Source organism: Rhineura floridana, chromosome 12 (genome assembly GCF_030035675.1).
Source record: "Rhineura floridana isolate rRhiFlo1 chromosome 12, rRhiFlo1.hap2, whole genome shotgun sequence".
In the NCBI taxonomy this organism is placed as follows: domain Eukaryota; kingdom Metazoa; phylum Chordata; class Lepidosauria; order Squamata; family Rhineuridae; genus Rhineura; species Rhineura floridana.
Window position 1 is genome coordinate 4,679,500 of NC_084491.1, and position 22,871 is coordinate 4,702,370.

Consider the following 22,871-nt stretch of genomic DNA (forward strand, 5'->3'; position numbering starts at 1 on the left):
TGGCTGGCAGGGAACGCACCTCTCTCCGGTGAATGGCCTCTTTCAGCAAGCCAACCACATCTTTACCTTCACACCCAGAAGCACTGAAACCTTTGGTCCATTTCAACAGAATCCCCTTAAGAGAAGAGAGTGGGGAGTGAAACAACAAAATGATGCAAACACAAAATTTAAACAACAGAAAGAAGGAACTTTGTAATGTCATACAGGCCATGTTTGCACATCAATCTAAACCATGATTTAGCGTTCCCCAACCTGGCACCTGAATGATATTTTGGTCTGTAACACCCAGGCGCCCCAGCACCATACACGCTGGGGTTGCTGGCAGTTGTAGTCGAGAGGGAGGGGGAGAGGGGGGAAGACACCAAGGCTCACATAGGATTATTCCAGTTTCTAAGAATGGAGCCCAAGGCACCTGGGACACAACTCCCAGACTGCATGATGAGACCTTTCCCATCAGACCGTGCAGCTGCTCTAGCAATTTCTATCAAAATATTTGCCCTGGGCAGTGTATGTAACTAGTTCAACCCAACCCACTTCTTTTTCTTTTAAAGGAACCCATTTGTCAAATCAAGCAAAGTTATTAATTTCCCTACATGGCTATCTTTCCTTTTATCTGAGGCGAAAAAAACGAGGTGGCAAGTGCTATGCCAGATTGATTACATGGCAATAAAATCAAGCAACCCTCTGCTACCTTTCTCCTGGACCGTGACAAATTTCTGTTTGGGCAGTTGTTATTTGCCCGGCCCCATGATTTATGCCTCAGAGTATCAGGAACAAAGGAAGTCCTGAGTCATAAAGCAAAGCTTTAAAAGACACATCAAATATCCAAAGGCAAAACACCAAAACAGCCTGAAAACACAGGTGACCCGGAGGACCAGGGAGGTTATCAAAAGGTAGATATTCTCCCAAGGAGGAATGCAGATCCAGGCCATCAACATTCATTACTACTATGCCCTGCATTGGTGCAGGTATGTGTCTAAGAATCATAGAATAATAAGGTTGGATGGGGCACGAATCCAAATTAAAGCACACCCACCAAGTGGTTGTCCAGTTGCCTCCTGAAGGCCTCCCGAGGTCATGGGCTCCATTGTTGTACCGCTCTAAGTTTTTCATGATGTTCAGCCGAAATCTGGCTTCCTGCAACTTGAGCCCATTATTCCGTGCCCTGCACTCTGGGACGATCGAGAAGAGATCCCGGCCCTCCTCTGTATGACACCCTTTCATGTATTTGAAGAGTGCTATTGTATCTCCCCTCAGTCTTCTCTTCTCAAGGCCCAGTTCTTTCAGTCTCTCCTCACAGGACTTTGTTTGCAGTGAATGATTGCCTGATCATTCTTGTTGCTGTCATGTGGACTGTTCCAGGCTAGCATCCTTTAGTTTTGCACTGAGCTCTTTCTACTCAGTGAACTGCTTCCTCCTAAAGCCCTGGCCATTTGTTGTGACACAGCTTTCACTTAGAATCATTCTGCTCCCTTACCCCACTAGTCTTCATAAAACTAGCCATTGGGGGCCCGTTTGCTAAAGCCTTTATGCCATCCCAGGGTATAATTAATATGGCAAATGTATATCAATCTGGGCCCGTGTGCTACAAACACCACTAAGGCCCCATCTGCGCTACCATACCACTTTAAATAGTCATGGCTTTCCCCAGTGTGGTTTAACAATCAATGCCTCTTCCCAGTCAACTCTGGCAATAATTAGCTCCACAAGGGGAACGAAACCCTCCTATCAACTCTCAGCCCCCTTAACAAACTACAGTTCCCAGGATTCTATGGGGGAAGCCATGACTGTTTAAAACTGGTATGACACTGCTTTAAATGTATGGTGTAGAGGGGGTCTAAACGTAACCCTGTTTATGCGTGACTTGCAAGTAGAAAATTACTGTGTTTACATGTAGAGGGCTGTGCTTTTAGTCCATCTCCCGGCATAGCTTCTCCTTCCTCAAACAACTGGGCGTTGCCGGTGGTTGTCTGAAGAAAACCCTAAATGTGTGAGCTCTTTCTCATGCGCAGGGCTTGAAAAGCTGCACAGTGATGCTACATTTCCCAAAGAACTGTGGCATTTCCTATTGACCAGTCACAAGCCTTTGGGTCTTGGGGTTCCAAAACAATTTCAGGTGGAGGAAGAAGCCAGCCTGAGCTTACCTTATCCAGGCTGATCTGCTGGCAAGGGAAAGAGAAGGTGAATCCGAGGGGAAGCGACACCCCCTTCATCCCCATGTACTCCAAGAAGTCAGCAATGCAGTGGACAATGTGATCAAAGAGCTGTAAGGCAGAAGAGCTAGATGGAGTCGGCTGAACAGGATTAGCGGCAGGATACATGCTCCACAAAGCCAGCAGGACTAGGCTGCTCTCCACACTGGGCCAAACTACCAATATCATTCAAAGTTAACTCACACCTGGGAAAGCAACACTGAATTCATCATGGGAGAAGGGCGGCCTTCTGAACAAGGAGAGGGGCTGCTGCTGCAAAAGGTCAGCAGAGGGAACAGGACAGGATGGCTGGGGCTGAGGACCTTTAGTCCCAAACTTCTGGTGGGCACCAGGTTGGCGAAGGCTGGGATAGGTCCAGTCTCCATACTAGAGTACATGTACATCACTGCACTTATGGCACTTTGACGGCCAAAGCATATTTTTATATAACAGTTAATTTGGCTCGTGCAACCCCATTGCCCCAAGGGCTTTGTGCGAGGCTCACTGTACAAGGCACCCATGCACTTTTTTCAAACTAAAATATTTTTGTTGGTGGAGGGGAAGGAGTTTCAGTGAAGCCACACACAGCCTAGGGGAGTACCATCCGTTGCAACATGGCAGAGGACATTGTGGGGCAATTCACCAGTTATCAGCAACCAACAGCGGCAGCCCAGCAGTCTCTGCAAATTACAAGGGAACTTGAGATGTACCTCCCAGGTCACGCAGCACAGCTGCTTGGAGCCCCCAAACGCTGGGGTCAGCCGTGCAGAAAGACACCAAACCTGAAACGGGTATTTTCTGAAGTTCTCCTCCTCTGGCCTGAATGAAGCTTTCCAGCTTAATTGGGTGGGTGAGGGCGTCACATTTTAATTTAACTTAGAATAAAACACTACTAATGTCACTGTTCCCTCTCCTGCACTTTGGGAAGGTGGCAGATAGGAAATCTAAACAGATACCATCATACAGTCATACTTCAAATGTTGTATCATAACAGGAATGAATTCTTTTTGTATTATGTCACATTTCATACTATCCTGAGCTAACACAGGTCCTATTTTGAAACTCTATGAAGCAAAGTGAACCAAGGTATTAGCTATGAATTCATACAGGCCAATTCATTTGATAAATCGGGACTACAAAATGTCCACAGCCACGCTGGCAAACAGACTTGGTCTTATTGCGCCAAACTTAATCAACCCATAGAATCATAGAAGAGTTGGAAGGGGCCTATAGGGCCATCGAGTCCATCCCCCTGCTCAATGCAGGAATCCAAATCAAAGCATTCCCGACAGATGGCTATCCAGGTGCCTCTCGAACGCCTCCAGTGTCAGAGAGCCCACTACCTCTCTAGGTCACTGGTGCCACTGTCATATGACAGATCAAGCAGGTTTTATTAAAGGCCCAAACAGGGGTCTTCTTAATGTCATTTGGCATAGTAAACCAAGGTATTAGCTAACCCTTTGGATGCCACTTGGAAAGGTTCTCCTTTCCTCAAACCTTCTAGTCATTGTGTTGAAATTCTAGATACGTAACAAAGATACGTACATACAGCCAGTAAATGTCAATGGAATAAGAACACAAAGAGCCTGCTGGGTCAGGGCAGTGGCCCATCTAGTCTGGCATCCTGTTCTCAGTGGCCAACCGGATGCCCATGGGAAGCCCGCAAGCAGGACCTGAGCGCAAGAGTGCTCTCCCCTCCTGCAGTTTCCAGCAACTGGTTTGCAGAAGCATCCTGCCTCTGACTATGGTGGGAGAGTACAGCCATCGTGGCTAGCAGCCACTGAAAGCCTTCTCCTCCACAAATTTGTCTACCCTCCTTTCAAGCCATCCACGTTGGTGGCCGTCACTGCCTCCTGTGGGAGCAAATTCCATAGTTTAACTGTGCAGTGCATGAAGAAGTAGTTCCTTTTGTCTGTCCTGAATCTTCCAACATTCAGCTTCATTGAATGTCCACGGGTTCAAGTGTTAAGAGGGAGATTCTCTATCCACTTTCTCCATGCCACATAATTTTATACACTTCTGTCATGTTGCCTCTGACCCGCCTTTTCTCTAAACTAAAAAGCCCCAAATGCTGCAACCTTTCCTCATAGGGGAGTCGCTCCATCCCCTTGATCATTCTGGTTGCCCTTTCCTGAACCTTTTCCACCTCTACAATATTCTTTTTGAGGTGAGGTGAGCAGAACTATACACAGTATTCCAAACGTGGCCGCACCATAGATTTATACAACGGCATTATGATATTGGCAGTTTTATTTTCAATACCTTTCCCAATGATCCCTAGCATGGAATTTGCCTTTTTCACAGCTGCTGCAGACTGGGTCGACAGCTTCATTGAGCTATCCACTATGACCCAAAGGTCTCATTCCTGTTCAGTCACCGCCAGTTCAGACCCCATGAGCACATATGTGAAATTTTGCTCCAATATGCATAACTTTACATTTGTGTACACTGAATTGCATTTGCCATTTTACCACCCATTCATTCAGTTTGGAGAGATCGTTTTGGAGCTCTTCACAATCTCTTTTCATTTTAACAATCCTGAACAATTTAGTATTATCACCAGACTTGGCCATTTCACTGCTCACCCCTAACTCTAGGTCACATATGAACAAGTTAAAAAGCCCAGGTCCCAATACCGATCCTTGGGGGACTCCACTTTCTATAGCCCTCCATTGGCAGAACTGACCATTTATTCCTACTCTTTGTTCCCTTCTACTTAACCAATTCTTGATCCACACGAGAACCTCTCCTCTTATTCCATGACTGCTAAGCTTCCTCAGGAGTTGTTGGCGAAGTAGCTTGTTGAAAGCTTTTTGAAAGTCTAAGTACACAATGTCTACTGGATCACTTCCATCTATATGCTTATTGACACTCTCAAAGAATTCTAATAGGTTAGTGAGACAGGACTTTCCCTTGCAAAAGCCATGCTGGCTCTTCTTCAGCAAGGCTTGTTCTTCTATATGCTTGGTTAATTTATTTTTAATAAGACTTTCTACCAGTTTTCCTGGGACAGACATTAAGCTAATTGACCTGTAATTTCCAGGATCCCCTTTTAAATATTGGTTACATAGGCCACTTTCCAGACTTCAGGTGTGGAGGCAGAGCTGAGCATCAAGTTACATATTTTTGTTAGAAGATCAGCAATTTCACATTTGAGTTCTTTGAGAACTTTTGGGTGGATGCCATCCAGACCTGGCCATTTGTCAATGTTTATCTTGTCGATTAAGCCTAGGAATTCATCTCTCATCACCACTATCTGCCTCAGTTCCTCAAACTCTCTTCCTGCAAACGTTAGTTCAGGTTCAGGGATCTGACTATAATCCTCTACTGTGAAGACAGATGCAAAAGCTTAGGACTGTAAGCCTTTCCTATCTGAAGAAAAGGGACATTGCAAAAGGAAGGTCAGCTATAACAGGCATTGACTATTTACCAGAAGGTTGCACTCAAGACAATGTGACCCTTGGGCTGGGTCCATTTAACACTGCAACTTCTACTCTGACTGTCCAGGATATTCCTCAGTCCTACAACCCAAGATCCTGAGGTGCCATGGACCCTCTGCATGCAAACCTGGAGCTCTACTGCCGAACTACGGCTTCTCCAACTCCCTCAGAAGTTAACCTCCCCCCCTCCATTCAATTATTTATTATTATTTATTTATTTAATTCGATTTCTATACCGCCCATAGCAAGCTCTCTGGGCCGTGTACAAACAATAAGATATACAATTACATTTCAGTTTTAAAACAATCCTTAAAAACACAATTAGACGAGCAGACAAAACACAACCAACTTAAATAACATCAAATACAAAATACAAGATACAAATATTAAGATTTAAAATGATTTTAAATGATTTTAAAATGCCTGGGCAAAGAGGAAGGTTTTTCACCTGGCGCCGAAAAGATAATAAAGTAGGCACCAGGCATACCTCGTCAGGAAGGGTGTTCCATAGTTCGGGGGCTGCTACCGAGAAGGCCCTCTTTCTTATAATCACCTTCCAGGCGTCTTTTTGAGTAGGCACCCGGAGGAGGGCCTTCGATGTTGAGCGTAGTGTAGTGCCCGGGTAGGTTCATATCGGGAGAGACATTCCACCAGATATTGTGGGCCCGTGCCGTGTAAGGCTTTATAGGTTAAAACCAGCACCTTGAATTGGGCCCGGAAACGAATAGGCAGCCAGTGCAAGCCGGCCAGGATTGGTGTCACATGTTGCGACCGCTTGGTCCCAGTTATTAATCTGGCCGCCGCATTCTGCACAAGCTGCAGTTTCCGAACTGTCTTCAAGGGCAGCCCCACATATAGTGCATTGCAGTAGTCCAACCTTGAGGTTACCAGAGCATGGACAACTGAAGCAAGATGTTCCCTGTCCAGATATGGGCGCAGCTGGGCCACCAGCCTAAGTTGGTAAAAAGCACTCCGTGCCACCGAGGCCACCTGCGCCTCAAGTGACAAGGACGGGTCCAAAAGGACTCCCAAGCTACGCACCTGCTCCTTCAGGGGGAGTGTAACCTCATCCAGAACAGGTCGAACATCCAACTGGTCAGGGGATCCATTTACTAACAGCATCTCAGTCTTATCTGGATTGAGCTTCAATTTGTTCACTCTCATCCAGTCCATTATCGCGGCCAAGCACCGGTTTAGCACCTTGACAGCCTCACCTGAAGAAGATGAGAAGGAGAAGTAGAGCTGCATATCATCAGCATACTGATGAGAACGCACTCCAAAACTCCCGATGACCGTCCCCAGCGGCTTCATATAGATATTAAAGAGCATGGGGGACAGAACTGATCCCTGCGGAACTCCATATTGGAGCGCCCAGGGTGTCGAGTAGTGCTCCCCAAGCACAACTTTCTGAAGATGATCTGTCAGATAGGAGCGGAACCACTGCCAAGCAGTGCCTCCAACTCCCAAATCCGCCACCCTCTCCAGAAGGATACCATGGTCAATGGTATCGAAAGCCGCTGAGAGATCAAGGAGAATCAACAGAGTTACACTCCCTCTGTCTTTCTCTCGACACAGGTCATCATACAGGGCGACCAAGGCTGTCTCCGTACCAAAACCGGGCCTGAACCCCGATTGAAATGGATCCAGATAATCGGTCTCATCCAAGAGAGCCTGGAGCTGGGATGCAACCACCCTCTCCAGAACCTTGCCCAGGAATGGCACATTTGCTACCGGTCTGTAGTTATTCAAGTTATCTGGGTCCAGGGAAGATTTTTTCAGAAGCGGTCTCACTACCGCCGCCTTAAGGCATTGTGGGACCACTCCCTCACCTAGTGAGGCATTAATCACTTCCCTGGCCCAGCCGGCAGTGCCAACCCTGCTAGCTTTTATTAGCCAAGAGGGGCAAGGATCTAGCACAGAAGTGGTTGCATGCACCTGTCCAAGGACCTTCTCAACATCCTCAAGCTGTACCAATTGAAACTCATCCAACAAAATATGATCAGACTGTGCTCCGGAGACCTCAGTTGATTTCACTGCTATAAGTTTGGAGTCTAAGTCCTGGCGAATGCAAGAGATTTTATTCTGGAAGTGCTTCGCAAATTTATCACATCCAGCTTTAGAAGATTCCATCACGTCCTTAGGGCCAGAGTGTAGAAGTCCTCTGACAGTTTGAAACAACTCCACTGGACGAAAGATCGAGGCTTGAATAGAGGCAATGATGTGTTGTTTCTTTGCTGCACGCACCGCCACAAAGTACGTCTTGTTATAAGCACTCACCAGTGCAAGGTTGCATTCGTCAGGAGTCCGCCTCCATCTGCACTCAAGCCGTCTCCTACACTGTTTCATCGCTCTCAGCTCTAAAGTATACCATGGAGCTGACTGAGCTCTACAACGGAGAGGGCACACAGGTGCGATCACGTCAGCTGCCCGGGTCATCTCCGCATTCCACAGATCGGCCAGGGTGTCGACGTGAGCGCCAGCCTTATCAGCCAGAAAACTCCCCAGGGCTTTTTAAAAACCATCCGGATCCAGCAGCCTCCGGGGGCGGACCATCTTAATAGGTCCCCTACCCTTGCAGAGGGGGAAGGTTGTTGTGAGTCTAAACCTCAACAAACAGTGATCTGTCCATGACAAATGTGTTGATGTAAGGTTCCCTATACACAGACCACTATCATCATGTCCCGTAACAAAAATCAGGTCCAGAGTGTGACCTGCTACATGAGCTGGGCCAGTGGTATGTTGGGACAGCCCCATGGTTGTCATGGAAACCATGAAGTCCTGAGCTGCCCCGAATAAGATGGCCTCGGCATGAATGTTGACATCACCCAAGACCAATAGTCTAAGGGACCTCAACAAAACCTCCGAGACCACCTCCATCAGCTCAGTCAGGGAGTCTGTTAGGCAGCGGGGTGGGCGGTACACTAACAGAATTCCTAGTCTGTCCCTCTGGCCCAACTCAAGGTGCAAACACTCAAGGCCCGTAGTTACCTGGACATGATGTTTGAAGAGGGGGATGGAACTCCTATAGACCACTGCAACCCCCCCTCCCCGGCCCTCAGATCTACCGTGATGCTGCACTGAGTATCCAGGTGAGCATAGCTGAGATAGACCAACACCTCCCTGCTCTCCCACCCAGGTCTCAGTTATGCATGCCAGATCGGCTGCCTCATCCACAATTAAATCATGGATGAGGGCGGTCTTGTTATGTACCGATCTGGCATTAAGAAGCAGCATCCGGAGATCAGAGAGCTGGCTGATAGGACATCCCATATATCTGTGGGTGTGTGGAGGACCGGAACGCAGGACAGCCGTCAATTATCTGGGCCGCGTTCCCCTCACCTGGCCAGTCTTCCACACAACGTGATATCTCCCTTTACCCGTCACTACGCCTATTGGGGCTCCCGCACCTCCCTCCTGAATATAATTCCTCTCTCCCAGGCACATATTAAAACATCCACACACACTCACTACATACACCAAACATCCCACAAACACTCGCCACATACATGCACACAGTCAACCAACAGAGGAACCAGCAGGACAACCGAAAGCCACTCCACTATTAAGGAGCCCTTGGTAATAGGAGGTAAATCAAGCCCTCTCTCTCAGTCACTCACTTCGTCTCCTGGCCCCTGCATGGCCTCCTGGGGGATCGAGTAGATCTTGTTGTGCACCTCCACACTTCGCCGCATCCCATTTCGTATACGCACAAGCAGCACACGGAAGTTTGTGCCCCCGAGATCCAAGGCCAGGAACTCTCCCTTTTCTGAAACGAAGACACATTTGCCTTCAGCACCACCATCACTACAACCAGATGATCCCCAGAAACGTCTGAGCAGCAGCAGATTCTGACTCTGCAAATGCCAAAGAAAAGGGAAACCAGAGCCTCACTAGGCTGTGTGTCTGTTATAGAATTTAAAAAAAACACCTGGAAGACGAGAGAATCTCACTGCCTGATACAAGTGCTTCACGTGGATGCTTGGGGCCAGGGAGGCTGGCAGAATGAGAGGCAGGCAAATCTGAACCGTGGTCAGAATCTTCTAGGTCAAGGGCTCATGTGCTTCATTCAGGTGGCCCATGTCATGTTGGTGAAAACACATTTACAAGTCACACAACATTTGCTACCGGGCCAAGTTCAAGGTTCTAGTTTTGGTGTACAAAGCCCTATACAGCTTGGGACCAGGACACCTGAAAGACAGTCTTATCCCGTATATACCCAGTCGACCACTGCTCTCTGCAGGTGAGGGCCTCCTGCAGATACCATCTTATCAGGAGGTCTGTTCTGCACAACATAGTTTGGTAACCACTGTTCTAGGAAGGTCTGCTGCACAAGCCTTATTGTGGCCATTCCTGATTTAATTGTTCCATATTGCTTAGATCCCCAACCGATGCCCTTCAGATGTTTCTGGACTACACCTCCCATCAGGCCCAAACAGCATGGCTGTGGTCTCGTCATCCCAGCAACACTCCTCCATGCTGGCTGGAGCAGATGGGAGCTGTGGTCCAAAACATCTGGAGGGCACCTGGTTGGGAACAGTCATTCTAGGTAATCTGACATGGATGAAGAATCCTTTGTGATCCCTGAAAGGCAAGTGGAGCATGGAAGAAAGATGAGCTCCCAGAGTGAAGTGTGATTAGGCACGGCACCATGTTGACTACTCCATGCAAAATCCTTTCTCCAGTTTCAACAGTCTCAGTCTCAGGTGACCCAGAGAAAATGGATGTGCCACAGGAAGTGGATTGGACTGTGAAAGACCAACCCCAATTGTGTTTGCATTTTGACCAATCTGTAGGGCAGTACAATATCTCAGAGAGGAGGTCAGGTCTCCTGCTCCCCTGGTGCATTCACTATAGCTGCCCAATTTCCCTGCTTTTTAAAGTTTGATAGAAATATCTGTTGGCTATAGGTACATTCTTAAACTGCAAGGTTTTTGCTTATTAGTGAATAAGGTCTTGTGGCTGTTTGTGCTCAGAGGGCACCACGCTGCCCTATAACTCCCACCAGCAGCTTCAATTAGAGATACTCCTTGCGCCCACACTACCTGTCCCATCTGGAGTGGAGCAGACGTAAGTGGGCAGCATCTTCACGGTGGCCTCGCTGTGGGTCTCTTGGGACAAGCCCCGCTCCATCTCCTCCCTCATCCTCTTCTTCACCTCCAACAGCTGCGCATGGCTGAGCCTCAGAGGTTCCAAGATGTCCTGACGGGCTTTGGCTTGGGCTTTTAGCCGATAAGCCACCGCAGTGACCATGGCAGCCCCTTTGCCACTCCCGTCCTCGGACCGGATGAATCTGATGTCACAATCAGGCAGGAGGCGACGCACCATCTTCTGAAGGCGACGGGCAAAACTGCAGAAGGCATTATGTGAGAACAGGACCGTTGCAAAACATGCACACAACACATCCAGATATCACTTTAGAGCAGCCTTTGCCAGCCTGGAGCCCTCCAGATACTGATGTTGATGAACTCCAACTCCTATCAGTCCTAGCCAATGCAGACAATGGTTGGGGCAATGGGTGTTTGAGTCCACCTTCATTTGGAGGGCCACAGGTTCCCTACCCTTGCTCTAAAAAATCAACTCCTTGAAAGAGAACATGACAAGGGACAGGTTCAGTCCAACCTTTCCTCCTACCTTTTTCTTCATGCCTTCCTCTCCTCGTCTAGCCTCTGAGATCCCTATTTCCTGAAACTCTTCCCAGGACTTCGACTACCCCCACCAAGTACTCCTGTCCCTAAAGCCTGTATGAAGTTTTAATACCAGTCAAACTGAAACAGTTTGTTTTCCCCATGCAAGCTGGACAGCAAACATTCCAATAGTTTTATCCTCCATAGTTGGAATGCTCACAAACAACTTCCTGTGCCATTGCTTCATCTTAGGGAACCAACATCCAAGTCTTCACCATCACAAGTGCTGTATAATAGGAGCTGTTACTTCAGCTCAGCAAATCGCTAAGAGGTTTTAATGCTCTTCCTCCCACAAATACATATTCCTATCTCCAAACCATTTAATGAGAATGGTCCTATAACTGAGCCCTCTGTATACCTTCTGAGCCTCCGCCCGTCAACCATAATCGTCTCCCTAGAAAGCACAGCATTCTGGGATAGCTTCACTTGACATTGCCCTTTTTCTGGGACTGGCACAAAAGGGGCACAAAAAGATGCCACGGCAAGGTACTTTCTTTGGAATAACCCAAAGTTGCCCACAATCAATTATTATTACTATTATTTCCATTTATAGACACTTACTATCTAAAAGACCTCAAAGCGGTTTACAATGGAATACACAAGGTACAATAAAAAGTATCAAATTAATTTACAAAGCACAATATATAGACAGTATCTATATACATAAACATATACATAAACAGTATAATTCAATGCAACTTCTAAACTTACACAGCATTCGGACGCAGGAGGCTAAAAGCAATTAAAACATTATTTGCTCAGACTACATGAAAAACATAGAAACAAATATCAAAACTATGCAAAAAAAAATTAAAAGAGCTTAAAAAAGCTATCAAAAATCCAGAACACCTTTTTTATAAAATCGGAAACCAAAAACATTTTTGTTTGTCACTTTAAGCTGCACATATCCATCAATTCTAGCAGGATTGGTGATCCTGTGACTCCCCAGAGGCTGCTGAAATATCCCTCCCATCACCTCTGACCCCTGGCCATGCTGACAAGGACTGATGGGTGTTGGAAGACCAACAACATCTGTAGTAGGCTCACAACTGCTTTGCTTGCTGCACTTACTGAGGGTGCTTCTTGTACACAGTCCCATCCACCCCAACGGTGGAGTGCAGCCTCTCTACTCCCTTGTTCTCCTTGATGCGGCGCAGCACAGCGGCCAGGGCAGTGCCACAGAGGTTGGCCGAGCGGGTGGAGACAATCTCGCAGACACGCTGGGTGGCCACACAATCTTCGTGGGACGGCTCCAGGCCCAGCTTGGTCAGGATCTCCTGGGCTTTCAGCAGGCCTCCGTTCTCCCTGCAAATCCAGAAGGGGAAGCCAAGGGGCGTGAGAGGCTGCAGTGCCTGCATGTCTGAGAAGGCCAGATTCCAAGGGCAGCAGAAGGACTTGCTCAGCCAAACCAGCAGCATTAAACCCAAGGGACTCTGCCCCGCCACCGTCTGGGGCATCCTGTAGTGCAGCCCTGGGACCATGCACTGTCCCACTGGGGTCACCCCAATGTTCACAAGGAGCACTTAAACTGGACTTCCGGGAAGGGTGACTTAGCCTGTGCCTGCTTTTGAGACGGGCTCCTGCCTCAAAAGAAGCTTATTCAGATATATCAGTCAGTTTTTTCTTTTTTTTTTGACTGATTAAACTTCTCCCGGGTAGGGAGAAACGAAGAGATTAACCTCAAAGCCTATTTTTGTTGGGACGACCAGATCTCATTAATTTATGGGACGAGGTCCAGCCGACGAAGGTGGGACGGATTTTCAACAGCAAGCTCTATCTGTTAAAGCGAACGTTCATCTTATCTTCTAAGAGAGAACGCACTAACAGGCAAGCACCCTTCTTTCTATATTTTTCTTTTACTTGACTTAAATTGTTGCTGTTTAAAAGAGATTTGCCAGATTGATCAGTTTTTGACATCTCACTGGGGAGCCATAACTTCTCTCTGCTACGCACTAATTAATAGCTTATCTCTGTTTTTGTTGCAAAAAGCTGTCCTGGATTTGCATTCTAAAGATACACACAGAAGAGGGATTTCTATTCCAGATTTTTATTTTGAAAAATATTATACTGTTTTGAGACTACTCTCTTTTTGGTCTATTTTATTTTGACGAATCTGTTTCTTGACGATTGCCATTAATTGTTTCGATCCTGGGAACTGCATTTTGTTTACTTAACTATTGGAGAGATAAGGCTGTCTGCTCTGTTTATACTGTGATGTCACCAAGTTTGGAGTATTAACCCAATTGTTGCTGAAATAAGAAGTGGTTTTCCTATATTTTTCTTTTAAAATGGCAATTAAGAAAGTGGCTGAAAATCTGGAAATAACTATGTTTCAGAAAATAATGGATGAGATTGAGATAATGAAAATTGAATTGAGTAAAATGAAGCAGGAGATTAAAGATATAAGGGTCCCTGTGAGAGAGGTGACCCTGGAAGGGGTCCCTGTGAGAGAGGAGACCCCGGAGATTGGAACAGGGGTCCCTGTGAGAGAGGTGACCCTGGAGACTGGAATAGGGGTCCCTGTGAGAGAGGAGATCCCGGAGATTGGAACCAACGTGGAACAGGAACAAGATTTGGAGTCTATGGACTTTAGAAATAAAATCTATTGTTTGGAACTCAATGTTATCTCTGAAGAAATGAATGAAGATTCTAGAGATAAAGTTATCAATGGCATGGATAATCTTCTGGACTGGAATGATGTGATGGAGCCCAATATAGAGAAAATCTATGGAATTAACTGCAGCCATGTGACAATGGAAAAACTTTTAAGAGATGACCCAGTGTATTTTGAAAAAAAGAACAGAGATATGATTTTACAGCAGTATTTCAGCAACCTATTCAGAATGGATGGCAAGAAAATATTTGGGATAGAGGTAATCCCCATCAGACTCTTACTATATGACTATGGCTTTGACAGCAAGATTATTATGGAATACTGATAATGGAAGATTGGATATTGAAATTACTGGACTTAACAAGACTACTGAAGATGGAAGATGGAAAATGGAACTAATAGAGATAATAGAACAATGGCTACTGAAATTATTGAACCTAACAGATTCTGATGTGATGGATTAATTGAAATGTTTATTTTGACTATGGTTATGACAATAAGATTATCATAATTAGTAATGAGATGGATTAATCGATATGCTTATCTGGAAAAAAAAATTGATAGATATATTTCTTAAAGAATTGAAACCTCTCTTTGACTTTTTGTGGAAAGAATAAAGTAATGTTTATGAGATTTGATGATTAAGTAAGATAACTACTGGAGGAAAGTGATTTTATAATATGACTTAAGAGACAGGATTGTTATATATTATAGACTTATAACTGATTTGATCTTTGACAAATGGGAAGTCAATATTTTACTCTTTATTTTTTATTTTTGTTTTTTTTTTTCTTTTTTTCTTTTTGTTTAACTATTTTTGATTTTGTTTTTTGTCTTTGAATGTTTTATGATTTTGTCTTGTATGTTTTATGAAAATCTGAATAAAAATTATTGAAAAAAAAAAAAAAAAAAAAAACAAGGAGCACTTAAACTGGAAGGCACTGGAGGCAGGGGGCTGTCCTTCCATTCCTGTCTTGAACCCCATCACCTCCACACATATTGGGAGGGGTCTGAGACCAATTGGGAAGGGCCCTATAGCTCAGTGGCAGCACATCTGCTTTACATGGAGAAGATCCCAGATCCGGTCCCTGGCATCTCCAGACAGGTTGAGAAAGGCTCTTGACTACAACCTGTCAATACAATGTTGGGCTCAATGGTCCAATCGTATCTCAGGGTAAAGCAGCTTTCCATGACCCTATGGCATCCATTTCCACCTCCCAACAGAGGACTGCCTTGTGCTTTTGGGAACCCGAGCACTAATGCCAGGCTCAGTTCACAGCTGCACATTTGTCTGTTGTGGATTCCAGGACCAAATGAGGACAGGTGTGCCTGTGTGAACGGGCCATCACAGATCTAATATCACCTGCAGAATTTCCATGGCCCAGTAAGCACACGCAGCAGAACGAAGTGGCAGAGCGGACTATATCACTTCAGGCTGCAAGCAGGATCACAGTTTCAAAAAAATATGTTCCCCCTACGTAAAGACTCCCTGCCAGAAGAAAACTAGTGCAGCAGGAAAAAAACTAGACTAACTTGCTACATGCAAGGATTTCTTTTTCAAATTATGTGGGGGGGGGACATTCAAAACTGTGATCACCCATTTGCAGTCTGCCATGCTGCAGTCCATTTTAATCACCACATTCTGCTATTTGCGTAGAACAAGCCAGCATCATCACATAGTAGCTCATAACACAATACTCTGCAATGAAGCCCATTCACATAACTGCAAGCCACCGAGTGTTGAGAAATCAAATGAGGTCCCTGGTTTGTTGGTTGGCTGGTTTGTTTTATATCCTGCCCTTCCTCCCAGCAGGAGCTTATGTGTGAGTGGTCCTTTACAAAGGCTGGCCCAGGCACTTCCTGGCCCCACCCCATTCACTCACTTTTCAATGGCAGACACATCTCTGGTCTCAAAGTGTCCCGTCGTCAACAAGTCTGAGGTGAGCCTTCCACTGAAGAGAAGCTTTTCCTTGGCCATCTTCACCAGGATGAGCCTGACCAGTTCGCCCATGTACATGCCGCTGATCATTTTCTCAAACCTGCAACGCAACCCAAGGCAAGAGAAGGAGAGGGTGAATTGGGCAGCAGTGCAGCAAGCGGAAGGGTGGGGGGAAACTGAAGGTCCAAAAACCTAAAGAGTGCAGGGCAAAAGCGCATCCCTCCAGAGTGACTGAAAGAGCCATGAAAACCAATACTGGGTAAGTCGTCAAGTGGGTGCATCCCTCCATCCATCCTGGGTCAAGGGAAGTGCACTTGCTCAGTGCTTTTCACCCCAACAGTCATGTGACCCACTGCACTTATGAGCTTCTCGGTGTGCACCACTTAAACATCATGCCTTCTTACGCTAGCAAGCACATTCTCTGCAAGTTGCGCCTGCAACGCAGACAGGAGGCGATACCATTTGCTTTAAGCTCAGTCTTCAGATGTTTTGGACTCCCAACTCCCATCAGCCACACGCAGCATGGCCGTATAATGCTGGGGTGAGTGGACACCGGAGTCCAACAACATCTGGAGGGCACTGGTTGGGGAAGGTTGCTTCAGCTGGGCTAATTACAGAAAGCTGAAGCATATTCAGCCAGTGGATTGCAAAGATCAAATTCAGATTTTAAGTTCAGAGGCCAAAAAGTGTTTCTCTCCTCTGTCCACACGGGCGAATATTTATTTGTTTATTTATTACTGTACTTATATGACCAACGACCTGCTCATGCAGAGTCCGGGGGTTCTGCAGAGTCAGGTGCAAAGCGCCGCCAATCTGCACTTAACAAGTCTGGAGGAGTCTTGTCGCCAGTGGCACTTAAGGGAAGAACCTTGCTACAGTTGTCCCATGAGAAAAGAAGGGATTTCGCGCAGGCCAAACAAAGCTCCATTGCTCAAATTCTCAGGCATGCTTTTGATTCTTCCAAGAAGGCATTAATGGCGTCTTTCTGAGCTACACAACCACACCCACTGCACTGGGCGGACAGATAAGCCACATGCAAGAGTAACAATAACGCCACGGCTGCATTCCAGCTGAGGCATCCTACTTACAGTTGCTTTCCCGGGTTCAGCGAGCCCATGTCAATATCCTGGTCAAACTCGGTCCTGATATCATTCAAGGCCCCATCGTCTCCAAAGGCTCCCCACTCCATGTTGATGCACATGCGCCCCTCATCGCCATCCACTAAGTCAATGTGGCGCATGTCCTCCATGTAACAAGCATTGGAACCAGTACCTAAGAGGAGAAAAGGAGAGAGAAAATCCGTGGAAGTCCAGGAGAGCCAAAGAAGTGCACCAGGAGTCGCCTACTCTTCTCCTACAGCTTATTGCAAGGGTAGCTAACGTGCTGCCCTCCAGATGTCGCTGAACAACTCCTATCATCCCTGACAATTGGCCATGCTGGTTGCTGGAAGCTGGATAGAGCTACGTTGGCCACCCCAGTATATTTGTTGCTTTTCCACTCGATGATGCTCGTGGTGCTGGGTAACAAAAGGAAACCAGAAGAGACAAACTAAAAGCCTTCCCCACTTTATAAGACATATTTTTGGCAGGTCAAAAGACAATGCACAAGATGATGGGAGAAATCAATCTGCAAGAGCACAAGAAACAGACCTGAATCTGTCTGTGGTGTGCACAGAATTCAGATGCCTTCCAAGGGTGGGAAAAATGAAATCCCTGCTTGTCCCCCTTACGCACAGACATCTTACCGACAATAAGTCCAACTTCACAGTTGTGATCATCGTAGCCACAGGTCATCATCGTTCCAACGGTGTCATTCACCACAGCAACAACATCGATATCAAAGTCCTACAGGGCAGGAAGTTGGAAAAGGCCACTGTTGGTTCCTCAAAATGCTTCCAGCCTGTGCTTGTCATTTAATCCACACGTACCCCCCCTCCCCCTCCAGCATCAAGCTCCAGAAACCAGCTGGGGACAGTCTTGGTTGGCCAGTCATGAACCCTCCTCACTCCACCCCACAAAACCCCCAAAGTAGTTTTGCACAAGGGAGGCACAGGGTCCATGAAGGTCTAGCAACATTTTGGCACAAAAAATGTGGCCATGTCGGAAACAAGGGAAGGGGATAGGGGAAGCTCACTGTCTGTGTCTCTCTGCAGAACCTACTACAGTTTCTGCTTGAAGAATGGTACCTGTCTTCACCACCTTTAGCCTCATTTAGGACAGACAAAGAAAAGCCATTAAAATGCTTCCCTCAGGGGCTGGCCGCAGACACTTCCCTGCCTGAATGGGAGCACTAAGCATCCTCCAGTCCTCCCCTGCCTAGGGCCAACATTTTAAGACAGCCTCTTCCAAAAGCTTGGTGCCCTCCAGATGTTTAGAAATGGAAAGCTGGTCACTTGCCATGAAACGGCCTTTTCTAACGGATGAAACCTACATAGCCACTCTGGGTTATCAACTGAGGGGAGATAAAATAGCACTCTTCAAGTACATGAAAGGTTGTTACATAAAGGAGGAAAACTGGGCTCCTTGGGACTCTGCAGCTTGCCCACGGCTGCACAGGTGGCAGGGCACGTAACCTCTGAGCCACTCCCTGTGGGGGTGATCTTTAGCTAGTCCTTGACGCCCAGGAGACACGAGCGGGGATTTGAACTCCCAGACTCTGGACTTCCAGCCAGGGTCTCCTCCCCACTGTGCTATACCATCTAAAAAATGCTATGGCAAGCTACAAAAGACAGAAAAAGAGCAAAGACATCTGCATGGGCTGGCAGGAAATCAAAACTGAAACAGAGATGCTGAGGAGGAGCATGCAAATTAACCATAGAGATTTCCTGCCTGGGCTGCTAGAGGTGGCTAACCCAGAGTGGCTATGTGGGCGATTCTGCTAGGAGAATGTCATTCCCACCTGCCCCAGCGAACATAGCTGCCTGAAGCAGCCTGCTTCACCTTTCCAGACTTGTCCCCCCACCTTTATACTTTGACATTCTTTCCTTTAAGGGAAGCCTTTACTGAGCTACGCTTTTGGACAATGGCTTCTGCTTTTTCAGATGGAACATATGCTTAATCACCAATTACTCAGTGCTTATGTATTTGTGGAGCCTTACAAACAGAATATTGTTCATTATACGCTGGTCTGTGAGTTGTATTCATCTCCTAGAAAGAAATTTATTGTTCCTCTGTTAAAAACAATGTCCAGCACAGCATTATCTGAGAAAATATTAATTCCGCTATCCGATAATGATCCACATGCTACTAAGCAAGAGGCATTGTTTGCTATCGCAGCCAAGAAGATCAGAGCAAAGTTCCCAAGATCTAACTCTACTAACTGTAAAGGCGATGGCTTCATCTGGCTTACCTTTGTTTTAAGCTTTCTGTAATAACCTGTGGTTATACACATAACATTTATGCATATATGTACCTTTCTAGATGGCAGGAACTCAAACAGGAGACAGAAATAGTTTTTAAGCCTCTTGAAGGCGATGTGGCGGATGCATTGTTCCTCCACAGCAGCCACATGAGACCACAGGCCCACCTAGCCCAGGTATGGGACACACTGAGCTGCAGCTGTTCTCCAGTTTTCATGCAGGAGTCTTTTCCCAGCCCTGGCCAGAGATGCCAAGGATTGAAACGGGGATGGAGAACCGCTAAGGCCCTGTGTGCACACCCCTGCCTTTCATCTGGCTGTCCTCTCAGGTCTTGCACAATTTTGAAACAAGACAAAACCATGCCAACCTGCTTTGTAGAGGGATACTGTGGGTAACAATGCTTCTGTCAAACTACCTCCAACACTCTGGAGAAAAAGAAAAGGAATCCGGTTGCTTGTCTCCAGCCTCAAGCGCAAAGAGAACTATCTTAGGGAACATCATGCTTAGCTTACCCCTCGTCTTTTTATGGCTTCCCGTAGCAGGGACACCACATCCCGCCCTTCCATGCCGCTGCACTTAAATCCTTTGGTCCATGTAACAAGGATGCTCTGTTAGAGGGGAACAAAAAGCCAAAGAAATAAGGATCTGCAAGACTAGAAACGCAGAGGCCCCCGTCCCCAAGGCCCAGAGATCACTCCTATGTTGTATTTCAGTTTGTGCCGACACTCGTCAGAAGCCATCCCAGCTAACCTATCAGAAGCCATTTATCCCAGCATTCATACATCACAAGAAAAAGCCATTTCTCCTCTTATTTAAAAGTCCTGAGCTCTAGAAAGGACTGATGCACCCTCCTCATGAACGTGGCATCAAGAACTATTATCATCATGAATGTCGAAAGCATTCCACATACATTGTCTTAGTAATTCTTACAACGGCCCTATGAGACAGGCCAGAATTATTATCTTCATGTTGCAAAGCAGGTGCTGAGTGAAATTCAGCTTCTCCACAGCCACCTCATTCATGGACAAGGCAAGATCTGAAGCAGGAAATCCCCAGAGTCTTCACCATCCCTTTCAGTAAGTCCAGTCTAACTCAAGCCACAGGGGGGGGGGAGTTCTCTTACCTCGTCCAGTTTGGTCTGGCGGCAAGGAAAGGAGAAGGTGAAGCCCAGAGGTAGTTTCTGATCCCTCATCTGCAGCTGTTCCAGGAAATTAGATAAACATTCGGCGATGTGGTCAAAGAGCTGAAGGACGGAGAAGCAGACATGAAGGAAGACTTGCGTGGTCAAGACAACAGTGGCATCAGGGCCCAAACCACACTTTGTTCCCCTCCGGATCATTAATGTTCAGTATGCCTTATCCCAAGACCAGTCTGGTGCTCTCCAGGTGTTTTGGACTATAAATCCCATCAGCCCCACCCAGAGTTGTAGTTGAAAACATCTGGAGGGAGCCAGGTTGACAAAGGCTGACTTATTCTTACAAACATCACTTCCTTTTAGCCCATTTACCTATCTATCACACAGACAAACATATACACAGAGGCGCATATTTATTGAAAGTGGAACTAGGCAACTTGCTTCATTGTCAAAATCATTAATTCTAAATGGTAGAATTCTGGACAGTTTTTTGGAGCAGAAAATTCACAACTCCAATTTTTGTTGTTGTTTTGCTAGTTAATCTGAATGGCTTGGAAATTATGAAAATGAATCTGGAACCCAACAGCTTCTCCAAAAACAATTTGTCACAAGGAAACAGTGCAATTTAAGAGTGCCCTTTATTTCATAATCCTAAGAGGTGGGAAACTGCAAAAATGACCAAGACAACAACAAGACAGTCACTAAATGTGTGAAATGAAGGAAGGGAAGAAATAGAGTACTGAGAACCTAAGTTTCCAGGCAGCTGACCGTAGCTGGCAGATTAGAGCAGACGCCAGTTTTATACCATTATAACTGATTACCAGTTTGTTTCCAGGCTCAATTCAAACTGCTGGTTCTGACCTTTAAAGCCAAATTGGCCTGAGCCAGGATATCTAAACAGCCTTGTAAGCGTGTCTATTGGAGTCCTTTCTCTGTTCTCTCACTCCACTGTTGGAAATATAGTGGGCAGGTGTGAGGGAAAGGTCCTTTTCTGCAGTGGCACAAGGAGGTTCACCCAGTCCTGTCTCTGCTCACGTTTCAGCAGCAAAGACATACATGTTTTCGACAGGCTTGCTGCTGTTTTTATCTTTATTTTTACAGCTGCTCTGTTTCATTATTGCATGGTTTTCAATTTCTGTGACGTTGTTAGCTGCCTTCGATACTTTTGTGTATAAAGGTAGGATAAAAATAATGAAAATGAGCAAATTATTATTTAACCATTTACTCAGAAGTAAGTTTACTAGATTACAATGGAATTTACTCCCAAGGAGGCATGTTTAATGTTGCTATCTGCACGTGGCAGAGTCTCTTTGAGGATGGGGGTGGGGGAGTTGATCATGTTGGCGGTCAGCTTGGTCTACTCACTAGTGAAGCTCTCCAGGGATAATGAGCTGGACTGGCCAGACATTTCTAGGTTAATTATTTGCGGCCTAAAAAGGCATGCAAGAGGCACCTTTAGTCAGGCTTGGTGGCCTGATCACCTGGAGGCAATTTTCACTTGAGCACAGGCGGTCAAGCAAGCGATGCTTCACAGGTCTGCTTTAGCAGCACTGCACGTTAAGCACTATAAACAATTGTCTGTGCCTTTAAAAGTGTCTTCTCTGGATTTACAAGGTCTCTGTCATGAAAGTCTCTGGACTTGATTGGCTTCCTTTCTCAACAGCAGAGAGCAACAGCGCTGAAAGCACTAAGAGACAGGCTAGCTAAGACAAGGCCATTCTGCTCACCTGCACTCCACTTCCCCTCTTCAGATCTTCTGGAATCGCATAGATCTGGTTCTCAATTTCTACTTTCTTGCTGCCATTATCAGCAACCTTGACTCTCAGCACCCGGAAGTTTGTGCCACCAAGGTCTAAGGCCAAGAAATCGCCTTCCTCTGAAAGGGAACAAAAAAAGAAAAGATGGGTACCGTTTCACTCATAAATATAACACACAAATATTGAACAAGCAGCAGCCCTATACTGTACAGTGAACTATCTGACTGGCCATCTGCAGGAAAATACGTACTGAGAAGCCTCTCTCAGCGTCTCACTCCCCTTGCAGAAAATGAGATTTCTCTATGGATAAAAGGAACTCTGTGATTCCAGGATGGAGATAGCTGTCTGTATGTGGGCTTCATGCAGATAGTCAGCCAATCACATAGCAGTCAGGGGCAGGGTTGGCTGCCACAGCCCCATAACTCATCTACATTAATCCAGTGGACATGTGGGCTGAACTCCTGCACAGCCCCTGTACAGCTTCCATCCACATGACATGGAGCTTGTAGAGGAGCGCTCCCAGAGGAGAAATTTCCTAGTGGACGTCACCCTGTTAAGCAAAAATGTGTATTTTCTGTATCTAACAACATCTCTTTCGGACGGTCTTTGCAGCAATCCTTGACTCAAACCATCCTGTCCATATGAATCAATGTGAGTGCCAGAAACTCCTGCTTTTCCTGCTGGGAGGAAGGGCGGGATATAAATCAAATAAATTAATAATAATAATAATAATAATAATAATAATAATAAAC

General features: G+C 46.2%; 1 protein-coding gene across 3 annotated transcripts in view; it reads right to left on the minus strand.

Annotated features, from left to right (window-relative positions):
- The window catches only part of LOC133368824 (hexokinase-2-like), a 78,645-nt gene that overhangs the window by 10,204 nt on the left and 45,570 nt on the right, over positions 1-22,871 (minus strand). For all 3 annotated transcript variants that reach the window (XM_061593527.1, XM_061593526.1, XM_061593528.1), the window contains exons 3-13: positions 22,090-22,238; positions 20,351-20,470; positions 19,740-19,835; positions 17,614-17,713; positions 16,958-17,141; positions 15,814-15,969; positions 12,388-12,621; positions 10,675-10,979; positions 9,250-9,398; positions 2,145-2,264; positions 20-115 (exon numbers count right to left, since the gene is read on the minus strand). In XM_061593527.1, the coding sequence (XP_061449511.1) occupies positions 20-115; positions 2,145-2,264; positions 9,250-9,398; positions 10,675-10,979; positions 12,388-12,621; positions 15,814-15,969; positions 16,958-17,141; positions 17,614-17,713; positions 19,740-19,835; positions 20,351-20,470; positions 22,090-22,238 (1,709 nt within the window). The remainder of the gene's footprint in view (positions 1-19; positions 116-2,144; positions 2,265-9,249; positions 9,399-10,674; positions 10,980-12,387; positions 12,622-15,813; positions 15,970-16,957; positions 17,142-17,613; positions 17,714-19,739; positions 19,836-20,350; positions 20,471-22,089; positions 22,239-22,871) is intronic.